Source organism: Montipora capricornis, chromosome 3, assembly GCF_036669925.1.
Source record: "Montipora capricornis isolate CH-2021 chromosome 3, ASM3666992v2, whole genome shotgun sequence".
In the NCBI taxonomy this organism is placed as follows: domain Eukaryota; kingdom Metazoa; phylum Cnidaria; class Anthozoa; order Scleractinia; family Acroporidae; genus Montipora; species Montipora capricornis.
Genome location: NC_090885.1, coordinates 45,438,704 through 45,463,703, shown reverse-complemented (window position 1 = coordinate 45,463,703; position 25,000 = coordinate 45,438,704). Strand labels below are relative to the sequence as shown.

The window sequence follows — 25,000 nt, the reverse complement described above, 5'->3', positions numbered from 1 at the left end:
CTAGGTTCATTGTTACCTATAATTTATATGGTTGAACAAGTTGAAAGGGAACTGTGACGCAGGCCATATGCAAAAAGAAAAACAGTAAAGTACTTGTTGCCAGAAATTTTTTAGGATTGGCTTCCAATTTTTTTTCAAATAATTCATCAACATTTTTCTTTCACTTAACAGTTACTAGTTTTCTGAGACATCGTTTTTCTTTCCTCTTGTAGAATTTGTACTGCTTCTTGTGGTGTGACTCAAGCAACTCTTATGGCATGTTTATTCAGTCCAAACCCATTTCAAGTCACCTCAACATTGTGAAAGAATTGTACATGTCTGTTGCCTATTCAATCAATCAATCAACTTTATTTAAAACACAGTAAATGAGCACAGTAAATGTTTGCTCATACTGGACCTTTGTTTTACAACCTTAACATCCTCGACATCTTTAACATAAATGCTTTCCTTGTGGCTTGTTTTATGTACTCTTATCATAATCACTTACTCCCTAACACTTTTGACAATCTTTTCTCTACTCATCAACAAATTCATACGTATAATACGCGGAATGCTGCCAATTACTGTTCACATTACTGCAGAACTAATATTAAGCAGTTTACGATCCTACATCAAGGTCCCAAGGTTTGGAATTCCCTACCTCGTAATTTGACCTTGTCCAGCAATTATCCTAGCTTTAAGACCTCACTAAAAAAATTTCTTCTCGATAGGACACTAAATTAAACTCGCCCACCGGCTATTATTTATTATTATTTTTTTGTTTTACGATCTCCTGTATCGATCGAGGTGCCCAGTGTTAATAAGCTTTTAGCTTCTATTGGGTATCCTCGCTACACTTTCAAAAAATATGTATATATAGATATATGTGTATATGTATGCATATATATGTGTGTGTGTGTGTGTGTGTGTGTATGTGTATATATATGTATGTGTATATGTATATATATATTGTTACTGGTTGATTTTATCATTGTAAAGTTTCGTGTGGCAAATATAAATAAATAAAATGACTCAGCAAGCTGGTTTTCAGACATGCCGTGTAAGAATTACAAAATATAAATGCTAAAAAATTACAAGAATTACAAGATATAAATGTTAAAACGACTAATGAACTAGGTATAACTTAGCACTAAATATTATTTAATGTCAAAGAAATTTAAACAATAGTAATAATTAGTAACAAACATAATTTACTATATAGTAATATGAAACAAGCCATGTAAAAATTGGCCCAAGCGATGTAAAATGTGTCCTACATGTAGGATATCGCACGTTTAAAGCTTGCAAGGTCCCGTATCTCACATATTTGATTTGACAGTTGGTTCCAAGCATTTGCACCTCGATAAGAGAAAAAACGTTTAAGAAAATTCGTTTTAGGTAGCGGTAATTGGAAGTCATAGTTCAAACCCCTCAAATTATAATTGTGAGCTTATGAAGTTCTATGAAAATACTCCTGGAGATACGTCTGACAGTTATTATTGAATACTTTAAACATTGTAATTAACAAGTGCCTTTTTTCTCTTTCTTCTAAGTTAGACCACTCTGGAGAATTTAGCACTGTTAATGATCGAATAGAGTAATCAGCCCTAGTAATAATCCGTGCTGCTCTATTTTGTAACTTTTGTAATTTGTCAGCACGTAGCTAAATACAACATTCACAAGCCATTCGAGATGAAATACCGGTATGTTTGATCTGATCATCCCAGGTTAGCATTTCATCAATATGAACCCCCAATAACTTAGTAGAAGGTTTATGTTCAATTGGCCAATCATCCATCTTTAAATTCATGAATTTAGAACCAATAGTCATATAACTAGTTTTGGAGGTATTGCAACTTAATTTGTTTGTCTGAAGCCAATCATGTACTGCAGCTAAATCACTATTTAAGGAACAGTCAATTGTGGATATATCTTCATGAGCCATAGTTATATACATATCATTGGCAAACATACCAGGTGTTGTATGTTGTAGACATTAAATTGTTTACATAAATTATAAACAAAAATGGCCTAAGTATAGAACCCTGGGGAATGCCACATGATACATATTGTTCTGTGGATAAGACTCCATTTAGGGAAGATCTGTGTTCTATCAATCAAATATGATTTAAGCAACTGAAGAGCATTGCCATTGATACCGTAACAAGAAAGTTTACGAAGTAAGATGTTATGGCCTTTAAAGGCTTTCTTTAAATCTATAAAGACACTACCATTAAGTTTACCAGCATCCATATTGGTAAGCCAAAAGTTTACTGCACTTATCAAAGCTGTACAGGTTGAATTATTTGGTGTAAACCCAAATTGAGAGTTTGTCAAAACATTTCCTGCTTGGAAATACTCTAACAGCTGAGTATGCATGACCCTTTCTGTAATTTTTTATATGGCAGGTAGAATAGAAATCGGTCTATAGTTACTTGGAATATTTCTTTCATCAGACTTAAAAATAGGATGTACTTTTGCCTTTTTCCAATCATCAGGAAATATTCCAGTCTCCAACACTTGATTTATAATATCACGTATAGAATTTGAGATGTATGGTCTACAAAGTCTATTGCCTAAACTGCATTATTTACACGCAGTAAATGTGCATGTTAATTATGCAGATCATCTCCACATGCACACTTAACACACTCTCTTGGTCTCTGTCTCTCTCCTTTGAAAAAAGTGTTTGTTTGACACACTGGAGGTAAGAGCATGCAAAAAGGGTGATCTTGTTGCTTGACTTGAACTCAAAACAGGTGTTAATTCTGGAGGGCAGTTTTTGATTCCTTGTTTATCATGGCAGTGCTAGATTGTATTATAGTGGTATGTGTATGCCAAGTAAGATGTGTGTCTGGTGGCTTGGTTCCCTTATTTCTCATGTTCTCCACTTTCATAGCCACTTATCTGTACTGTGGTATGGGTGATCTCTGTAAGTTGTTCCTCGCAACTTTCACCACTGACTCTGTCTTGCCCCCAGACCTCCCTAGGTAGCTCGCATGCTCTCAAGGCGCCTTGCGATGCCAAAAATGTCAAGTCCAGTGCTTTCGGAAATACATGTACTTTACAAAACTGTCGAAAACCCTGTCTCTGCAGTAATGTGAATGTGACCTTTTGACCTCACACTTTTGCATCAATTTAAATCTAGTCTCAACCGATAGGCTTGTCAGTGGTAGAAGCAAGTGATTCTGCTTTTAAAGCTTTGATCTGGCCTGTGGGATTTTTATGTTCTTGAGCACCTGTTAGGTTGTGCCATGTATCAGTGAGATAGATAGCTGGCTTTCTAAAGGCTTTGTTTGCTTTGCCTTTTTTCTGCATTTCTTAGCAGATAGTTCTGTTTTTTGGTGTTTTTGCCTTAATTTATCTCGCTCGTTCCACTGACTTTTGTATCATGTATTGGGTTGTGGCCATGAGGTAGGTTGGCGGTCTCAAATTTAAGGATAGTAAAAGGGGGTCCCTGTAAATATTTAATGCAGCAAGATGGGGTCCTCCAATTTTTTTAGATAGCAGATAATTTCTCATCAGTCCCCCCCCCCCCCCTCCCAACAAGTTTTTGTGAATGCTCCCTAAAAAGATCATTAAGGGCATGCAATTATAACTGTGCTATCTATCATGCTCATGCTCCAGTAGAAGATCTTGTTTCATCTCAACCCAAAAATTGAAGCCCTCTCTAACACCAATACATGACACAAAATACTTGACAGCAATACATTTGATTTCCTGACATTGTGCCAGTGTGTGTTCTGCACTATTAGCTCAAGGGCCCTGTGGGGAGGTTAAAGCCATCATAGGTTGACTCAGAGTCATGCAACTACTGGTACAGTAGTTCATCATCATGAGTGTAACTGAAGATGAAATTGTCTTTTATCTTTTATTCTTTTATTCTCAGTGATGAAAACCAGAAATCGTATTTGATTCGTTTTAAGTTTCTCTAATGGTAACAATCCTAACAACAGGTGTTGAAATCAAATTTATTGTTTCTAAAATTATGAAAATTTGTGGGTCCCTTGTGTGCGGTACTATTTTTAGTCTATGATTCTCACTAGAAAAGCGTGCGTTATACATGCATATTCACAGTTAAATATGTTATGGCTGATGTTATGGCTTGACAGTAATTTTGAAGGCTTTGGAACTAGTTTGATAGTCCCCCTTTTATGTGATCACTGGGTTGTGGCCTGGGGTGACAAGTGGGTTTGTTTCAATGAACAGAGGGATTCCTATAACTTTGGTTTCAACATTGTGTGTGCCATGTGCAGGTGCCTTCAGTTACAGGTTTTGCATTTTTTGTTAAGTTGTATCGTCCCATTTGCTACAAATACTTCCTCACTTGGTTTTCATTAAATAAAGTTTAGTTTCCCTGCTATCATATCATATCATATCATTTATATATCATATAATTATCATATCACATCATATGATGACCATTACACAAGTAGCAACAGGGTGTTGGCCAGTTTAGCATGCAGGCACATGAGCAAGTTAAGTATGCATTTTGTACAACAAAGAAACTCCTAGCCAAGTGGAAAATTTGGTTTTATCAAACGTGTTTATAAAGGTCGAATTACCACAGTGAACAATTAGGAGGAAATAGAGTTGGTTTTTATACAGGTGTGGCGCAGCTTTGCTATTGGTGGAAATATGGTAACATGAATTTGTGAATAAATTAATGGACTGTAAGGCGTTCATTGATTCCGTGATGATGGAGTGTACCTAGTTGACAGATGAATTATTGTTCCAGATTCTGGCGTGTTTCTGTGTTCCCATGGTGTAAGGATACAGTGTAGACCGCAAATTTTGTCATGTTTTGGTGGGAGTGATTAGGAAGATTAGAATGGTGCACAACTGGTTTAGATGCATTTGTATCGTTTTTTTTTTTTCTACATCTCCCTCATCTTTTTACGGAATAAAATGTGACGCCTGTAACATCATTCAGTTTGTCAGTTTGAAGCTAGTTTCTAAGGGCCGTTGATTCAAACAATGTTCGATAAAATTTCTTACCGGTATTAACAATGGTTATTAAAAATATCTATCTTTAAGTAACAAAATTTGACATACCATCTGACACACATTTACAAAAGTTTACAAATGTTTTTCAGGCCCACCGGGCCCACCCCTAAATCCACCCTTGCAATAGATGACATCTGCGGAGATTCATGTAAAGTGGTCAGTGATTTTAAAGGGTCGATTCGGTCCTGAAATCTTAACCATGTTAGAAATAAATTAAAGGACATGTTTTGCATCGCGTGCGTGTACATTTGAAAGTTCCCGGTTGGTTGTCAGACTTACATTATTGCTCTCCTAACAGGAAAGTTACCTGTGTTTTTGTCGTGTTTGAATGAAATAATTGGTGGTAGAGATAATATTTTACTGCATATGTTAATCCCTGAAATAAAGGATTAGTAGTATTATATTAATTGTGGCCTAATGCAGAAAATTGATTAAAGGTTATTAAGTGAATTTGTTATGTTTTTCAGTTCTCTAAATCAGTATATATAAATCTTAAGAGGTCTTCATATAATTGTGGTGATGGTATCTTTAAAGAAAATCGCACCCTAGGTTTGGTATGCAAGGTCAAGCCATGGCAAATTTAGATATGGTGGTCAGGTCATAACTATTGCAGAGGATGGGTGTCTCACTGCACACCATTTCATTTACTTGTTTGTTTGTTTGCCAAACAAAAAAGAAAGAAAATAAATAAATTACAGTTGGTTACAACAATCGAAAAGGATGACTATAATAATTTCATGAAAAAGTAATTATGTTACAACGTTTTGAATTAATTCTTAAAAAATTGCACCTATAAACATCTATAGACGATGTAGCGAGGAAACCCAAAAGAAGCTGAGAGCTTATTAACCTTGGTTTCCTCACACAAAGTAGAAGATGGTACTAACTCAACTATGGACGGGCAAGTCTAATTTAGTTTTCAGTCAGTGAGAAACTTTTTCAGTGAGGTCTTAAAGATAGAATAACTGTGGGAAAGGGTAAGATCACGAGTTTGAAATATCATTATTAATATCACGCGTATTTTCAAAGTTTTCACAAAATTGCCGGAGTCACGAAGTCCGTTCAGTGCCGCAACAAATGACAATCAACACGCTCCCATTCGGTTAAAGTTCAATTCATGAAATTGTTGCTGTCAACAGCAATAGCGCTCAAACTCTATTTTATATGTGGACAAAAAAGTACATGTAGTTCAATCTGGAAGAAGACTCTCTTGTAACTTCGCTTGCTCTGGATGAGGAACTCTTAATCAATCAGGATCAAGTAATGATGCCCTCATGATTAAGAAAAAATGCCCTCTAGCTGTCACAGCCAATCGGCATTCAGTAATAAAGATTATAAACAACAGAGGGCGCAAAATTGAACCTTGTGGGACTCTGTAATAGATTCCAGCTATGAACAAATTGAACAAAATATTTCCTGGCTGTCAAATACCGGTAACTAGAAATCCATTCGAGGGCTCGTAAAGTTTATCAAGAAATATATGATGATCGATATTGTCAAAGAGCTTAGAGAGATCTAGAAAAACGTGAGCAGTTGTTTGTCTGTTGTCGATAGAAAAAGCGATGTTATTAACTAATTGAGTCAAGGCCATTGAGGTACAGTGAATTCCATGAAAACCAAACTGGCTATTGTAAAAAAGATTGAAATCAGGTAGTTATTTGTAAATGCGATTATAGGCTGGAAGAATGGAAATGGGTCGATAATTTTCAAGCATTTCTGGGTCACCAGATTCAAATAATTATGGGAAGAACTTTCGCCATCTTGAAGGTGTCAGGAAAACAGCCACTCTCCAAAGGGAAGTTAATAGTCTCTGTATCATCAATAGTGAGTTTGAGTTTAATAATTCTCATGGCATATTGTCAGCAACTTGTTCATCAGGTACTCCATGTCTAGCAAAAAAATGGACTGGACTTTAAGTGAACTGCAACAGAAAAGGCTGTCTTGGTCAAAAGCAGGCTGATCAGAGGGAATTTTGAAAAGTAATCAACAATCTAAAAACATGAGGCCCGCTGTTTCATGCACTTGATCTCTGATATTCCAGTATGGGCTAACCACCCTGTGAACTCTGGTGTTATCTGAAGCCCATCATAACTTTGTTAATTGCTTCAAGCTAACAAGACAATCATCTGCAGTAGGTGGTTGTAACTTCCTGTTGCAACTTTCTTCTGTGGCTTAGAAGCTGCACTCATCAAGACAATATCGGTACTATAAAGACAACTTTGCTGAAGATCACAAACCCTTAGAGGATCACTCTTGGACAAGGTTGTCACTCATTTCAAACACAACTTCAGCAGGCTCATTATCACATTTTTTTGGCCTCTGCCTCTGGTGCAACTCTTGTCTTTGGAGGAGAAAAAATTTTACTGTGCGGTTTACTTGATATAATCAACCTCTGCTTTGATGGGCATGGTCAAGCACCATACATACCATAATTCACTGAACCAAAATTAAAGGTATACTTAGGAAAACCTAAAGGACCAAGCTCCCCAGGAGTTTTAGCTCAATGGATAGAGCATCTGACAGGTGTTACGGCGGTCATAGGTTGAGGTTTTCAGTTGCCCTTTTGCCTGTCGCCAAGCAACTACTTAAACATCTATAGTTGTATTAGATCAAAGGTTTTGAGAGATCTGTTGTTGTAAGTTGTCTCACTGGGGTCTTTCTCTAAGGGCAGAACTGTTGCTGTGCACATAATAATTTATTTTGTTTTTATATGTAAGATGTGGATTACAAAGGCCAGTAGGCTGGAATTTTGTATGCATTGAAGGTTGATTAATTATGGTGAATAATTTATTCTCTCATTTTCCATTATTTCTTCCAGGCAACAGACAAACTTTTTTTGCCAGCCAAGCTACTCGTTATGCTGATTTGTATGCTGCTTCCTGTGTTAACTTACTACATTATCCATTTAGTTACCTGTTTAGAGCTCCACCTCAACTGGTGAGTAAGGCCCCCAGCTAAATATAGCAGCAGATAAAAATATTTGAAGGGGTAGTTTCTAAAGAAACTGTGGTGCTGCGTCGGTGGGGAAGTAGTATACAAAAATTTGGTTTTATCAACGGAGTTGATAATGTAAATTGGCCACCGTACAGAGATTCTAAAAGCTGACGTTTCGAGCGTTAGCCCTTCGTCAGAGCGAATCGAGGGATTATGGGTTACGTGTAGTTTTTATAGTAGAGGAGGAGCTACGCTATTGGTGGTAACATAGTTACCACCAATAGTTATAGTTAAATGAAATAGTTAGTTATAGTTAAATGAAATAGTTAGTTATAGTTAAATGAAAAGCGTTCGTTAATACCGTGAGGATTACGGGTGCCGATTTGAAAGATGAATTTTTGTTCCAGATTCTTGCGGCTTTCCGTCGTACCTAGATGTAGGGAAAGGCCGCAGATAGCCATGTGTTTTTTGGAGTGGTTAGGCAGATTAAAATGGCGAGCGACTGGCTTAGATGCATCCTGGTCATTCTTCTCAACATCGCGAAGGTGTTCGCGGAATCGGTCACCTAGTCGTCTACCTGTCTCACCAATGTATAATTTATTGCATAACGTACAGGTTATGCAATAAATGGCATTTGCGGAGGTACATGTGAAACGATCGGTGATCTTAACAGATCGCTTAGGTCCCGATATCTTGCTAGTGTTAACAATGAAAAGACAAGTTTTGCATCGTGAGCGCGCGCATTTGAAAGTGCCGGGTTGCTCGTTAGTTTTGAGCGCGCTTCTAACTAAAAAGTTGCCTACGTTTTTGTCGCGTTTGAATGAAATAAGTGGAGGTTGCGAAAAGATTCTACCAGTCTCGCGGGATCATTTTGGAGTAATTTAAAATTACTAAGAATGATGCTTTTGACTGCGTGATTATGAGGATGGAAAGTGAGGGTGAATGGAATTCTGTCATTCTTATCTTTTTGTGACGTTTGTAGTGATGATTGTCGATCAAATTGTTGGACGCGATGATGGCCCGCTTTGACCACAGAGACAGGATAGCCACGTTTTTCGAAGAACTAGCACATCTCCTCTGATTTGCTGGAAAAATCGGAGTTATCACTACATAGACGTCGAAGTCTAAGAAATTGAGAATAAGGGATGGAGTTCTTGACATGTGATGGATGTGACGATGAATACAACAAATAACTGTGTGAATCAGTAGGTTTGTAGTGCACACTAGTACAGAGCACGCTGCCTCCAATAGAAACTTTGATATCTAGGAAAGCCAATGAAGTTTCCGAAATTTCCCAGGTATATTTAAGAGCCGGATGAAAAGAGTTGACGGAGGTTATAAATTGATCGAGTTCTTCTCTGCTGGATGAAATAGCGCCGATGCAGTCGTCGATGTAGCGGCCGTAGAGTTCAGGTTTGGGGCCGTTGTACTGATTAAAAAATTGATGTTCAACATATCCTACAAAAAGATTGGCAGAGCTGGGTCCCACTCTTGTGCCCATCGCTACACCATTAATTTGTCTTTAATGTATGATGGCAAAGATTTGACGATAGGGGTCATAATCCTGTCTAAGTAGCTAGAAATGAGTTCGGTGGGGCAACTACAGGCAGAAACGATAGGGCGACCTGGGTTGTTGGATTTGTGAATTTTAGGCAAGAAGTAAATGCACGAAGTTCTAGGGGTGTTGATGATGAGATTAGTGGCAGTGTCCGGTAATTCTTGATTAACTATAAGATTTTGAATGGTGTCTTTGACAAGTTTTTGATTTTTGGAAGTGAGATCTTTAGGGATTTTGGCATAAAACGAGGTATCCGAAAGTTGCCGCAAAGCTTCTTTTTGGTAAAGGTCGGACCGCCAAACAACTACCGCGCCGCCTTTGTCGGCCGATTTGACAACTATGTCGTTGCGTTTACTAAGATTTTTAAGCGCCGCCCACTCTTCCGAGGAAAGGTTGAAAAATTTAGTGTTGCGATTGAATTTAAGTTTGTGAATGTCGTGACGGCATTTTTTGGTGAAAAAATCTTAAGAGACTCCATTTGGATTTGCGAACTAGAAGTGTTTCAAAAATATCTTTATTAGAAGTGTTTCACACAGTTATTTGTTGTATTCATCGTCACATCCATCACATGTCAAGAACTCCATCCCTTATTCTCAATTTCTTAGACTTCGACGTCTATGTAGTGATGACTCCGATTTTTCCAGCAAATCAGAGATGTGCCAGTTCTTCGAAAAACGTGGCTATCCTGTCTCTGTGGTCAAAGCGGGCCATCATCGCGCCCAACAATTTGATTGACAGTCATCACTACAAACGTCACAAAAAGATAAGAATGACAGAATTCCATTCACCCTCACTTTCCATCCTCATAATCACGCAGTCAAAAGCATCATTCTTAGTAATTTTAAATTACTCCAAAATGATCCCGAGACTGGTAGAATCTTTTCGCAACCTCCACTTATTTCATTCAAACGCGACAAAAACGTAGGCAACTTTTTAGTTAGAAGCGCGCTCAAAACTAACGAGCAACCCGGCACTTTCAAATGCGCGCGCTCACGATGCAAAACTTGTCTTTTCATTGTTAACACTAGCAAGATATCGGGACCTAAGCGATCTGTTAAGATCACCGATCGTTTCACATGTACCTCCACAAATGTCATTTATTACATAACCTGTACGTTATGCAATAAATTATACATTGGTGAGACAGGTAGACGACTAAGTGACCGATTCCGCGAACACCTTCGCGATGTTGAGAAGAATGACAAGGATGCATCTAAGCCAGTCGCTCGCCATTTTAATCTGCCTAACCACTCCAAAAAACACATGGCTATCTGCGGCCTTTCCCAACATCTAGGTACGACGGAAAGCCGCAAGAATCTGGAACAAAAATTCATCTTTCAAATCGGCACCCTTAATCCTCACGGTATTAACGAACGCTTTTCATTTAACTAATATATTCCTATTTTTCACGTTGCCATGTTTACCACCAATAGCGTAACTCCTACTGTAATATAAAAACTACACGTAACCCATAATCCCTCGATTCGCACTGACGAAGGGCTAACGCTCGAAACGTCAGCTTTTAGAAGCTCTGTACGGTGGCCAATTTACATTATCAACTCCGTTGATAAAACCAAATTTTTGATAAAAATATTTGCTTGTTTAAAGACTCACTGCCCACCTAGGTGCTTTGTGCACATTTCGTTAGGCTGATTGGACAAGCTGGGAAGAAAATGTAAAAAGTGATCACTGTGCCCTATTCTATGAGCTATTGAAAAACATTGCCCAGAGGCAGAAGATACTTGCATGTGTGGAGTAGTCAAAGATTCTGGATAATTTGTTCACACGGCTCACTTTTTGGGTTCAATTCAAATATAAAACAGACCATTTTCTGTAGCTTGAAAAATTTGGGGGTAGAAAGTTATTAAAATTTCTTTCAAGTTAGTTGCAACGGTTGCTCTTAACGCAAGCAAGAAGTGATTCTATGGTTTATCTGTGACTGTCTCTTATAGACACCTGAAAAATTCAGGTGGCTTCAACGGCATTTACTACATTGTGACGTTAGATGCAAACCATCAACGTAAATTGTCCAGGTAACTCTAAGGATAACTTTTCTTCTCCCTTATGTCATCTATAGCCCATGCTGCAAATGTATAGAGGATATTACATGGCCCCGCAGAGATACGAAATTTCTGTTTGAGTGTTGAAAAATATTTTATGAGTTAGCACAGCAAACGAGTGAAATATTTTTCAACATGAGAAGAGAAATTCCAAGCGGCCATGTAATGTTCCATTTATTATATAAACACCAATGAAATAAATCATTTCACAAAAGGCATCGAAAGGCGCAATTATCATATGCAACAATAGCAACAGTGATCTTTTTCACATGTGAAAATAACATGTTATTTTCATGTTCGAAGATATCATGTTTTCACTTGGTATTTCATTGGTGTTTATGTAATAGATATATTTGGAGCCTTTTCACAGGATCACATGACCACAACAAATTGACTTGCTCCCACTGAGTGGCTTTATAAGCTCAGTTGGTAGAGAATTGCATCGCAGAGATAATGGGTTTGAATCCTGGTGAAGCTATCTAAATTGTTCAGGTGTTTAGAAGAGACAATTACTTGAATTGTCCAGATAAGTGTGAGGATCACTTTTTTCTTTCGTCAATAACCCACACTTCAAATATATACATTTGTTTCAGTTGCAGTTGAGTCATGGACAAAAACAGCTTTCCCATCAAAGAAGAAACACAAAGCATTTCAATGAAAAGCATTATGACATAAGACCAATATTTCTTGATGACTTTTTTGCATAGTGGAACCAGACGAAGTAATTGTTGTGTGATTGGTGTCTCATCAATGAGCACACACAACCAATCACACAAGTTTTTCCCCAAGGCTAAAAAGAGCCTGGGGACAAATCTTCAGTTTTAGTGTTGAGCGTATTGCTTGGTTTTTGGCATAGAAAAAATCATTTTAAAAAAGCGTTTCTCTCTACAGATGCCACATGAATCGACCGTGGAACATACCGGTGAACTGTTTGAGCCAACAGAGAGTAGTGCGTTTGCCCCAAGGGGATATTCCTTTTCTGACGATGCACCTGGTACTCTCCATAGGTGCAATTCCACTGGAAGCAAGTTTTCTGGTCCAGGTTTTCATTGCACACCATACAGGTGCGGCGACGATGACGAAGATGATGAGAATTCACTGGAAGAACAAAATGAAGATTTGTTAGTTCCAAATCCCCTTGTAACAATTAATGAGGAAAAAACAAGCGTTTGATGGTAGAGCAGCCACATAGCATTTTCGTCCACCTTTACATTCTTTTGTATTTTGGTTAATTAGACCTACTGGCCTCATTTTGAAACAAATATATATTTTTTTGTCTCGTTGCGAGGCTAGAAAGGCTTATTAGCATTAAAACAAAATAATATTTTATTTGGCCGCCATTATTAAAGAGGTCTATTACTTGCATTAAAACATGCCTCCAGGGCCATCTTAAAAAATCCATTTATGAATAGGTCCTCATTTCCAATAATCATGAAGTCACCAAATGTCTTCTTTTTGGTTATCATCTGATCCTACATTTAGTTCTGGTAATTAGGACGGAACTCTTTGCTGTCTCGACAGAGCGCTTGATTTGCTTCATTCAGTTTCTAAAAGAAGACCATGTTTTGTTAGCACACATAACAAAGGATGATGACACAATTATTGATATGTTGCGATGCTCTCAGCAGATAACAGGCATCATTTTCTTTGCATTAATGATAATACCATTCATGACCACGGACTTCCACCAAAGGTCGTTCAAGAATGTTACAAGTACAAGGAAGGATTACGGTTTTGCAAACGTTGGCCGTGTAGCACTTATATTTGAACAGACTTAACTGATTAGATTGTATTGTGAAGTGCTAGTTTTCTACCCCATATGGACCATGTGAGGAAAACTCTGTCCTTGTGTGGGCCCATTTCCCATTAGTAGGGCTAACGTTCACATGGTCCATATGGGGTAGAAAACTAGCACTTCACATTACACTCTAATCAGTTAAGTCTGTTCAAGAATGTTACAGCTACTTTGTTTCCATGCAAATTTGCCGTGTAGATTGCAGGTTTGTGATACGCAAATAACAAGTTCTAATCTGTATGATGCTAGTAATACCTAAGAGTTCTTGTTCACGATAAATGCTGAAGGTTATACTGAGGAGGATTGTTTACCGCGTTATTTTAATGGGAGAATTTTATATCCGAAGAGCAGCAATCATAGACCTCTTTCATAATGGCGGCCAAATAAAATATTCTTCTGTTTTAATTAATGCTACTAAGCCTTTCTAGCCTTGCTACGACGAGCAAATTTCAAAAGAAATTTTGTTTCAAAATGAGGGCAGCTGGTTTAATTAACATAAATACAAAGAATGTAAATGTGCTCATTTATGAATGTAGTCTATAGGATATTTTTAATGTCTTTAAGATTTGAGAGGTTTATCCCATTTAATTTTATTCTAACTGGTTCATAGGTAGGAGAGGGTGTAATACAATAATTTTATTTTCATATTGTTACATAATATTGTATTTCGTGACATTGTATCCAATTTTAATCAACATTTATACCTTCATGAACTTATGGATGTTTGCCAGTGTGGTGTTAGTTCTATTTTAGGCATGTAAATGCATTTATTTTACACGATAGCGCAATACTTGCATGACACAGAAAGTAATTTTTTAAAGAAGGGAGGAACAACACTGTTAGTTGTTAATTTATGATTAATTCCAGCAATCAATGCCATCACACACCCACCTCTAACTTAGCTCTCGAAGAAAATGGACCATTCTCTTTATAGTCCATGGGCAGGAGACGAAACCCTTCCCCCCCTCCCCCTCCCCGCTCAGGAAAGTTTGGGGACCCATATTGTTTTGACGCATAGCCCCTAGGTGTTTTAAATCAGGTTGTTCGCACTTCTCAAGTGGAGGCGTTTGGCTGTACGGCCACATTCTTTCATCTGAGGTTAAAAAAAACACGGGGTAATCAGTTTTTTAAATTTCATAATAAAACAAGCCAGCGGCTGTGCATTGGCGGGAGCTGTAATGCGCAAGAGCCTTTGTGATAAGTTGTCACATCCCACTGCAGCCTCTGCCTTAAAGAGAAATTCCTAATCATCTGCCGACCTGAATTATCATCGTTAAGTATTAAGAATGATACTTTTGACTGCGTGATGATGAGGATGGAAAGTGAGGGTGAATGGAATTCTGTCATTCTTATCTTTTTGTGACGTTTGTAGTGCTGACTGTCGATCATGCTGAACACCAACGGCCCCAAACCAGAACTCTACGGCCGCTACATCGACGACTGCGTCGGCGCTATTTCATCCAGCAGAGAAGAACTCAATCAATTTATAACCCCCGTCAATTCTTCTCATCCGGCTCTTAAATATACCTGGGAAATTTCGGAAACTACATTGGCTTTCCTAGACATCAAAGTTTGTATTAGTGGCAACGTGCTATGTACCAGTGTGCACTACAGACCTACAGATTCTCACAGTTATTTGTTGTATTCATCGTCACATCCATCACATGTCAAGAACTCCATTCCTTATTCTCAATTTCTTAAACTTCGACGTCTATGTAGTGATGAATCCGATTTTTCCAGCAAATCAGAGATGTGCCAGTTCTTCGAAAAACGTGGCTATCCTGTCTCTGTGATCGAAGCGGGCCATCATCGCGCCCAACAATTTAATCGACAGTCAGCACTACAAACGTCACAAAAAGATAAGATGACAGAATGCCATTTACCCTCACTTTCCATACTCATAATCACGCAGTCAAAAGCATCATTCTTAATAAATTACTCCAAAATGATCCCAAGACTGGTAGAATCTTTTCTCAACCTCCACTTATTTCATTTAAAACGCGACAAAAACGTAGGCAACTTTTTAGTTAGAAGCCCGCTCAAAACTAACGAGCAACCCGGCACTTTCAAATGTGCGCGCTCACGATGCAAAACTTGTCTTTTTCATAGTTAACACTAGCAAGATATCGGGACCTAAGCGATCTGTTAAGATCACCGATCGTTTCACATGTACCTCCGCAAATTTCATTTATTGCATAACCTGTACGTTATGCAATAAATTATACATTGGCGAGACAGGTAGACGACTAGGCGACCGATTCCGCGAACACCTTCCCGATGTTAAGAATGACAAGGATGCATCTAAGCCAATCGCTCGTCATTTTAATCTCCCTAACCACTCCAAAAAACACATGGATATCTACGGCCTTTCCCTATAGTCATCTTGGTACGACGGAAAGCCGCAAGCATGTGGAACAAAAATTCGTCTTCCAAATCGGCACCCTTATAAATCCTCACGGTATTAACGAACGCTTTTCATTTAACTTATATATTCCTATTTTTCACGTTGCCATGTTACCACCAATAGCGTAGCTCCTACTCTACTATGAAAACTACACTTAACCTACAATTCCTCGATTCGCTCTGACGAAGGGCTAACGCTCGAAACGTCAGCTGTTAGAATCTCTGTACGGTGGCCAATTTACTTTCCCCCCGACGCAGCACCACAGCTTCTTTAGAAACTACCCCCTAGGGTAGTGAGCAAAAACAATGGCTCTGTACGCTCTGCACGTGCGTTTTACGTTTTGGTGCATTTCTTTGCCGTCATCTGCTAAATGACGACGTGAAATGACTAAATTCAAGGTTCTGTGGAGGACGTTAGCACATGACGATGAATTTTCAGTTCTCTCTCTACGCTTCCAACCCACTCATACCAGTTTAATTCCTCGTCAGTTACTACACATTTTTAACGGGGAACGACATGAAATAGTTTCGTAGTGATATGAATAACGCGGATTTGTATTTTTAAATGAAGTCCTCGTAGCCGTCGTCGTCCTCGTTTCGTAAGCTCCCTATTAGGGACCTTTAGATCGGAGGACGAGGACGACTACGAGTAAAAAGATATCCTGAATATTGAAGTACTTGCTCTAATACAATTCCTAGTCAATCCAACCTCTACTTCGCCATCTGTCCAAACAAACGAGTTTTTTGACCCTGTATTACTAGCCTCCCACGCAGACATTCGTCACGCGTCACGCGTTGCTCCCCCACAAGTGTCTGCAGAAACGAGCCACACCTTACTTTTCCCTGTGTTAAGGAACCAATCGGCGCTGTGTAGATTGCCCTCCTGGTCAACTTCTTCTTTGGATGAAACATAAAAGGGACAAAGCCTTTCCAAAATATTCTTTAGGAACATTAATTTTGTTTCCTTGAATTAAAATTCCCACGAATAAGACTCGTAATTTTTTGAAACGGAGAAAGAAAATCTTTGTTAAAAAAAAATTCCTGATGCATTTTTAAAACGCGCTAAGGCTTCCCTAGCGTTAGAAGGATAAATCGTCTACAGGTTACAAGTTCTTCAAAGTTTGTTTTCGGTGGGCTATTTTGACGTCCTCCTTTGACATGAACGTCTTGTAATTTAAGCTATCATGAAACTGAGGGAACAAATCCCGTTCGACTCTCAATTTCTCAAGCTTTCCTTTCGTTTCTCCTTGGTAACGTTCCTCACTGGGATGATCTAAAAGTCTCAAAAGGTTTCTTTCCACAGTTCATATGTATGTCTATCATTACAGTCTTTCAAAACCAGCAGCCTCTTCGGGTAGATTGGGCTTAAAATCCCTTTCGGGGTTTTAGGGCCTCCGATGACAACTGCTACCACATTTATACGGACGTATACAAAACATGGACCCCAGGTCCTTGGACCACCACTGTGGAGTACCCCTCATTTTGTATAGTTTCAAGCAGAAAAATCTTTAGACGAGAAAGAGAAGTCATCCTGGCACTTATCTGGACAATTTAAGCAATAATTATTGTCTCTTACAGAGACATGCAAAAATTCAGGAGGCTTCAACAGGATTCGAACCTATGACCTCTGCGAGGCCGGTGCAATGCTCAACCAACTGAACTATGAAGCAACCCAGTTGGGAGCAGTTCATGTTTGCATACGTCGTCTTCTTGGGGCCTTAGCATGCCTTTTTTGCCTGGCATGTTTTATGCCACGCTGGTAGGTCTCAACGCAGCCCAGCGGTTGGCTCAGTTGGTTGAACATCGGACAACTGTGCGGGAGGTCGCGGGATCAAAACCCCGGTCGGACCAACACACAGGCTCTTTAAATAACTGAGGAGAAAGTGTTGCCTTTGTAATGACACCTGCAAATGGTTAGATTCGCTAGTCTTCTCAGATAAGGACGATAAACTGTAGGTTCCTGTAATGGCCGAAGAAATATTTTGTCATTTGTTTTTTCTTAATTAACCGAGTAAGGTTGTGCGAGAAGACATTCGTGCGTAGACGAGGATTGCGTGTACATATCACGCGAGCATGTACCATGTAGGTATATGAGCAAAAGCAGTCTGGCAAAGTTCCCCACAATGTGTTGTTCATCCACCCTGAAAAGCCACTAGGGGAGTGGTCAACTACATATTAAACAATTATTGGATGAGGTTGAGCATGATATCATGAATTATCAAAACCGAGGTCTATGTTATCTGCCTCAGCCTTCGGCTTCGGCAGATAACATAGACACGAGGTTTTGATAATTCATGATATCATGCGAAAACCGAATTCAATAATTGTTTTATTATACATTTTTCACATAATTCATCCTCAGAAGCGAAGCGTTCAGCCATTTTGTTTCTGAGGAGAACACTCCAAAGGGCTTAGTAACCAGGCAGACGTTGAACTTGACATGATAAATGTAATATCTGCAGCTGATATCACAGTTATCATGTCAAGTTCACAAGCTATTGTGAATTGATTGAATGCTCTCGACCAATCAGATTTTTCATAGTGAGTCTGATGTATAATAATAGGTGGTATTGGTGTCTATCAGAGACAAATGTTTAAAACAGTAGCCTAGGAGCGACATTTTCACAGACCACGATTTATTGACGGCATAGCGTCACCGAACGCAGACTGTCTTTGTTTCTTGCGGAAAAGGTAGTCTAAAAATAGATTGGTCCACAAAACTGCCTTGAAATTGGCTTAATATGGAAGTTGTTCGCTCCTAGCCATGGGCTCGTGCTTAAATTGTCCAGATAAGTGCGACAATCACTCTCTCTTACGTCTAAAGATTTTTTTGCTTGTAACTTTACAATATAACGGGTGGTCTACAGGGGTAGTCCATGGACCGGGTCCATGAAGGGGTCCATGGACCGGGTCCATAAGGGTGGTCCCTGGACCTGGGGTCCATGTTTTCTATACGTCCCATTTATACTGCTAAGTATTTCTTCACTATTAGAGACGATTAGTTTAAAATCTGGTAGATATTTAACAAATATTCTACGAGGGCGCGCTGGATATGAAGTGATAGATAACCGCGCCAAGTTGGTTATAATCACTTTATATCCAGCAATCCCGAGTAGAATAATTGTTTTATTAAAAACTCCAGGCTTTTTTGGTGTTCCCGGGGATGGAATTTCTGCCTCGGTCAATTTCAGGTTTTGTTGGCCATTTTTCTCAGAGCTGCAAAAATGTTTTCAGTTCGCTTTATTGCTGACGCGTTCCTTGACTATATTAGGTAGGGAAGGTATATGAACTGATAGCCTGTGTCCGGCGAGTCAATGAAACTGCTGGAAATCTGACATCCGTAGTTCAGTTTTAAAATAAATATTATCGAGTCTCTGTACAGCTTCTGAAGTTTCTCACCAGGGTTCCACCCTTGTCATTTTTAGACCCAGTCCCGGTACAATGAAATCCAAAAGGTGACCGCGTCCGCTTCATAGTGGTCAAAATTTGCAGTAAGTATGGGCGGCAAATTTCGGGAAATCGATAGGTGACGGCTGAATAAAGGGTGACCGCTCCATAGAGGTTTGACTGTATTAAAAAGGCCTAATGAGGTCACTTTTTAAAAAAATTCTGAAAGTAGATCCGAAATAGGTTTTTTTCAGAATAAAGTGATGTTAAGTAACATTTTCTTGGCTTCGGTAAGCGAAATTTCACAGAAGGGCCAATGAGGAAAACTTGTTAAATATTTTTTACTGTAAAACACATGCACTGCAAGAAAACGAGAGCAATAACTTCATGAGTATAGTACTACGTGTGCACAAATGTTCATAAATACAGTTTTGAATGATGAACTTGAACTTGTTATGAGGCCTGTTTAATTTGTGGATGAATATCAACTTTTGTTTGTCACAGGTAATATTAATTTGAACACCCCTACACACTGTATAGCCCTCTAAGTAATGGAAGTATATTTACCATATTCATGCTGATTGAGAGAAAAAGCTGTCACAGTCGATTTGCTTGCTATATAAAAACTGTTAATTTTGTAAGGTGCACTCATTAAGGCCGGGACAAACTAGGCGACAAGTCGCAGCGACATGTCTCTGCGACAAGTTGCTCCATGTGTACTACCAGAAACCCATAAGGGTTGAAACGTGTAACGCGCTTTCACAGCTTCCGAATATTCAGTGCGAACTGATTGGCTGAATGTTTCAGTGCTAAGTACCATATTTGGAAACCCCTCAGTCTTGTGGTTCCAAATATGGTACTTAGCAAATTGAACATTCAGAAGCTTGTTTCCCAGCACACAAGGGGAGGGGCCGTTACACGTTTCAACCCTTATGGGTTTCTGGTACTACTTGCAAAACAAGTCGCTGCGACATGACGCCTTTTCGGAGCACACGCACTGATCTCGTATGAGGGGGAATGTGAACTAGTTTTCTAATTCAATATGGCAGACCATATGACGCTCTCTCATTGGTTCCTTTATATTTTGTCGCAGCGACTTGTTGCCGGAAGTGTACACACGATACGACAACGCTGCTTTCGCTAATTTTGTCGCTGCGATAAGTCGCACGACTGATCGCGGCGACAAAATTCTGCCGCAGCTACAATGATTTTCATGAAATTAACCGTGTCACGCAAGGCGATTTGTTGCGGCGACTTGTCCTCGCGACATGTCGCAGCGACTTATCGCCAAATGTGTCCCGGCCTTTATTGCATTTTCCATCACATTGCATATGTTGTGACAGTTTAAATAACGTTTTTTTTTCTTCTTGGGTGTTTGAATACTCCTCTCTGAAAAAGGAAATCTTTAAGATACTCCATATCCTTAAAACTCCATGCAATATAATAATTAAGTGGGAGAATCCCGGGGGGGGGGGGACTCCCATATGGAACAGACGGGGATGCTCGTCGGAAACTTTGAATTTAACCTCTAAAGGAGACCATCTGGGCGTGGCTCAAGCTTTTTGTGACCCCTAAAGGAGACCAATCTGGGCGTGGCTGAAGCAAATTTTGACCCATCGCGCAGAATGCCTGGACATCATTAATTATTCATAACCGGTGAAGCGGCAAATTCGAAAGCGCGCGTGCCTTGAAATGTCCTGAATAAGAGAAGAAAGGGCCCAAATTGGCCCACTAGGGCTGATAAAACTTAGTTTTCTGATTTCCAGGAGTTAAAGCTTCACCTTTCGCGCGCGGCGTTTTGAAGAAGAAGGTTGTACCTTCAATTTAAGTTAAGCCGAGAAGTAAGTGAATATAGAAGGTATAAGGATTCGCCTTTTGCGTTTTAAACTGGACAAAAATCGGCCATTTTTTGTATGGGGGCCGTTTTCAACAGCAACTTTTTCACTATCTAAACGACCTTTCGAATTTTCACGCACGGCAAATGGAAGATGGATCTCTTCCGGAACAAAATCCGTTTCAACTTCGAAAATTGGTCAACAAGAACCTTTCGCCTTTTGAGTCTGAAAGCTACTTGTTGGAATTGTGTTTGGAAACGGTGCGTCTCGGGTTGAAGAGCTATTGTCTTAAGCACAGGTCTGTATAATAATGGCTGTCAAGATTAACAATACCCATTCAGGAAAACCACTCAACTATAAAAAAGTCACAATTATCGGGAATTTCAAAGTATCTTGTTGGCGCAGCTGATTTATTCAAACAGTTCCGCAATGAGTAAGGCAAGCGAAAACGTAAGTGATCGGGAGCTCTTTTCAGAGCTCTTCGAAAACCCGATCCACCCGCTTTTGATCAATATTGTACCTCCTTTTGTTAACGAAAACAGTCCAATGTTTCACTTCCAACTAAACGGCGAAGCAGTTTGGAGATGGAGAGAGGTTTGTGGGCAACCGAGCACAGTGTTTGAACTTTTACAATCAAGTGTTCTGCCCCTTGGCTACCGATTAGGCAGGTTGGGAAACAGGAAACGCACTACGTCGTGTCTTATTTCGATTGATTCTTCGTATTCGAGAGGAACTTTCATTCCTCTTTCAAATACGAGACCAATTCTTTCTCGTGCCTCTTCTACGCGAACTGGATCAGGATCAGGGTTCTCGAAGGCTTCTACTAAGTCTGCCGGCAGGTGATCTTTCGGCTCCCAGGTGTTTTGGCTGGCACAGTATCCATGCCATTTGACCATGTAGTAAGGTCTGCCGTTAAGAATCTTTTTGGCCATGATGCGCTCAGCTTCGAAGGTGCCAAGATCTTCAGGTTTTCTTTCACATTTACGGCCACGGGGAATCGAAGGCGTCTCAATGGACTTGTAAAATCCTTGACGCGGGCGAGAACGTTTCTCCATAGTCTTTTGTTTGTCACTCTCAGCTAAAAGTGTTTATACTGTATCTGAAGGTTACTGTGGATTTTATAATGACAAATCATGGAACAAAGGAAAGCCGCAGGATCGAAAAGCGCCAATGGCGTTCCATGTAGACCCGACTACCCAAATTAGCATACTCGAGCAAAAGTCATGTTATTGTTCTTAAAAACGGCGCCATAGCTTGCAGCTTTTTTACGTTTCTTAGCAAAATGTTCTAGTTAAAGCTTCTCTTTTTTTTCGCAACAAAGAGAAGGCACGCGCGCGCTAGCTTTTTGGATCATAAGCTACTCCAGATTCAGGCGAAACAAGTCTATTCACTTTATTTAAAAATCGACATTTAAGTTTTCGTAGGTTCGAATGCCCGTGAAGGCATCACATTCGTTGCCGTGGGTTTGGCGGAAGGTAAGAGCTGCCCTATTCACAACTAGTATAAAGCAGGCCAAATTTTTTAAAAAAATCGATCTGTTATAATATTGAACGTTAATATTTTCGTTGGCGGTGCGCTCTTATTCAGCCATACTGCAAAGTTGCGACATTAGGAAACAATAGAATGAACAATAGCTCATGTGGCCTTTGTCTTTTAAGCTCCGCCCTGACAAGTTGATGAGCTAAGCGGTACTCCCAACGGAGCACAGCGCGCGTAGATTTGGACCAATGAGAGTCACTCAATTTACGCTTCATCGATAATATTACAGATCTATAATTTTTGCCGTACAGTAAGTAAATGTCCCCAAAACAATAGGCATTCTGCGCGATGCCCTAATAACAACTTAAAAAGAAAATTTGACTTCTGTTTCTCTTCGCGTAATTCTGTGTTTCTTTGCGGAACCCTAAACGACACCAAAATGTACCCGTATGTTTCATATGGGAGTTCCCCCCCTTCCCCCGGGGAGAGAATGCAATTTAATGAAAGGTCAAAGGTCTGACTCTGGTTACATGTGATGCTAATTGTTTTGGTTCTTGGTTTCACGTTCTTAAATTAATAAAATGTTGAAACAAGAAACAGTGGATCTTCTTTGTGTTGGTAATGACATGATTTCGAGCGTAATTTGGAATAAATTTTAAGCAAAAATAATTTTTTTCAAAGACGAACCAAATCGCACGAGCCCGAAGGGCAAAATAACAAGTGCTTATTTATTTCAAACTGCACGAGAAAAATCATGCGATTAATGAAGCCTGGTTTGCACTGTGACATAAGCATAAGCATAAACATAAGCATAAACAAAAGCTGTGTAAGCCGGCACTGACATAAGCATAAGCATACGAAAAAGGAATCGTTTCCATTTTCTTATGCTTACGCTTATGTCACGTTTATAACTGTGTAAACCGGGTGCAACATACACATAAGCATAAGACCGAGATGTCAGCTGTTTTTGATGCCAACGGATATTCAAGTTAATGGTACCTAAGATGGCGTCCGAAAGTACTGTTTTTTTTTCCGAAAAACTTACTGGGGCGCTTTGCAATTATCCCTGCCTCGGTCGGCTGGTTGCAGTTCCTGAGTCTACTTGTTCTTTTCTCTTTCGGAAAATATCCCTTAGAAAATACCCAACACGACCTCTTCAATCTGTTTTCTCGTTCTCTCTCTTGTCGCCGTCGTCTTCTTCTACGAAGCAGAAGGAGTGTAATAGTACGAGGAGCATTTCTCCTTCGTCCGCCATTTTGGAAACGTTGCTCGTCCCATTCTCCAGCTAGTTTTTTCTGGAGCTAACTGCGCCTGCTTGTGTCACTCACTCCTTCCATGCTTATGCAACACGTGTGAACTTCGTTGTGCTTATGCTTCTGTCGCAGTGTAAACTAGGCTTTATTATGATGTACGAGCAAAAAGTTCACCTTTGTCGCGATGTTTGGGATTAACGTGACGTGCTCTCAGCGAATTAACACGCTGAAATGTTTTATAAAAGGCCCGATTCAAACGTCGCACTTTTCTTCTGTCGAACTCAATTGAATTAAGTTCGACAGCTAATTCAGACGTCGAGTTTAATTGGGTCGCATTTATTTGATGTTGGACATGCCGTATTTTGGTCGTTGGAGCGTACTGCAAATATGTTCATACATTTTACGTGCGCTGATTGGCTACTCAAACTCCGGATATCTTTTGCTATTCACCTCCGAGCAATTCGCGCGGAATTTGCGCCCGAAAATGTTGTAATCTTTGCAGGAATAAATGAGTTAAAATCATCTTTTTTTTGCTATACTATCTCCCTGTGTTAGTATATATTAAAACAACTATTCACCTCGCGGCTCGGTAAATATCCACCACTAACCACCTCACCTTCGGTGAATAGTTGCTAATTATTCATACCAACAGGAACAAAGATCATAGTAACAATAATAATAATAATAATAATAATAATTATTATTATTATTATTATTATTATTATTATTATTATTAGAGCGAGTTTCAATCGAGTGTCGTAAAACCAAAACCAAAACCAAAGTAATTACTTTGGCCAATCAAAATGGACGGAGACCGGAGACAATCCAGCAAACCAATGAAAATTCGAAGTAATCACACGTAGCCGACACAAAGCGCGGGAAAATGTGCACGCGCAAGCAACGATTGGTTTTGGTGTCACTTCTGATTGGTTGAAAAAATGGCGCGAGAACTTTCAACCAATCATTGAGTGAAGTAAATGCAAAAGCAAAGCAATTCGCTAATTACTTTCGACACTCAATTGAAAACCGCTCTATTACTGTAATAATAAATTACCAGTGATCTAAAATTAAAACATCAAGCCCATTTAAGGTGGCTTACTACAAAACTAGCCGAACGACCAGGGTCAAAATTTTGGGAATTAGTAAACAATAGGAAGACGAAACCGTCAACAACTTTTAAAAAAGATCTATCCGACAGTTTCTCAGTTATGAAAATCGACGTTTTTGCCATTTGCGAAAAACCTGTCCGACAGATTTAACTATTTATTTCTGTACATGATTATTTTTTCTTGCTAAGGAAATACAACTGA

The 25,000-nt window shown here is 39.3% G+C and overlaps 3 protein-coding genes across 5 annotated transcripts in view; 2 read left to right on the top strand and 1 right to left on the bottom strand.

The window, feature by feature from the left end:
- LOC138043269 (uncharacterized) overlaps positions 1-5,436 on the top strand; it is a 6,929-nt gene extending 1,493 nt beyond the window's left edge. Inside the window, exon 1 of the mRNA XM_068889461.1 lies at positions 1-5,436. This exon is cut by the window's left edge and continues 1,493 nt beyond it. The gene's annotated coding sequence lies outside the window, so the exon portion shown is untranslated.
- LOC138043270 (cytosolic purine 5'-nucleotidase-like) overlaps positions 1-14,169 on the top strand; it is a 173,089-nt gene extending 158,920 nt beyond the window's left edge. For all 3 annotated transcript variants that reach the window (XM_068889462.1, XM_068889463.1, XM_068889464.1), the window contains 2 exons: positions 7,805-7,923; positions 12,430-14,169. In XM_068889462.1, the coding sequence (XP_068745563.1) occupies positions 7,805-7,923; positions 12,430-12,711 (401 nt within the window). In that variant the 3' untranslated portion in view covers positions 12,712-14,169. The remainder of the gene's footprint in view (positions 1-7,804; positions 7,924-12,429) is intronic.
- A 5,402-nt stretch (positions 14,170-19,571) lies between these two features.
- The window catches only part of LOC138043268 (fibroblast growth factor receptor 1-like), a 60,024-nt gene continuing 54,595 nt past the window's right edge, over positions 19,572-25,000 (bottom strand). The window contains exon 13 of the mRNA XM_068889460.1: positions 19,572-25,000. This exon is cut by the window's right edge and continues 667 nt beyond it. The gene's annotated coding sequence lies outside the window, so the exon portion shown is untranslated.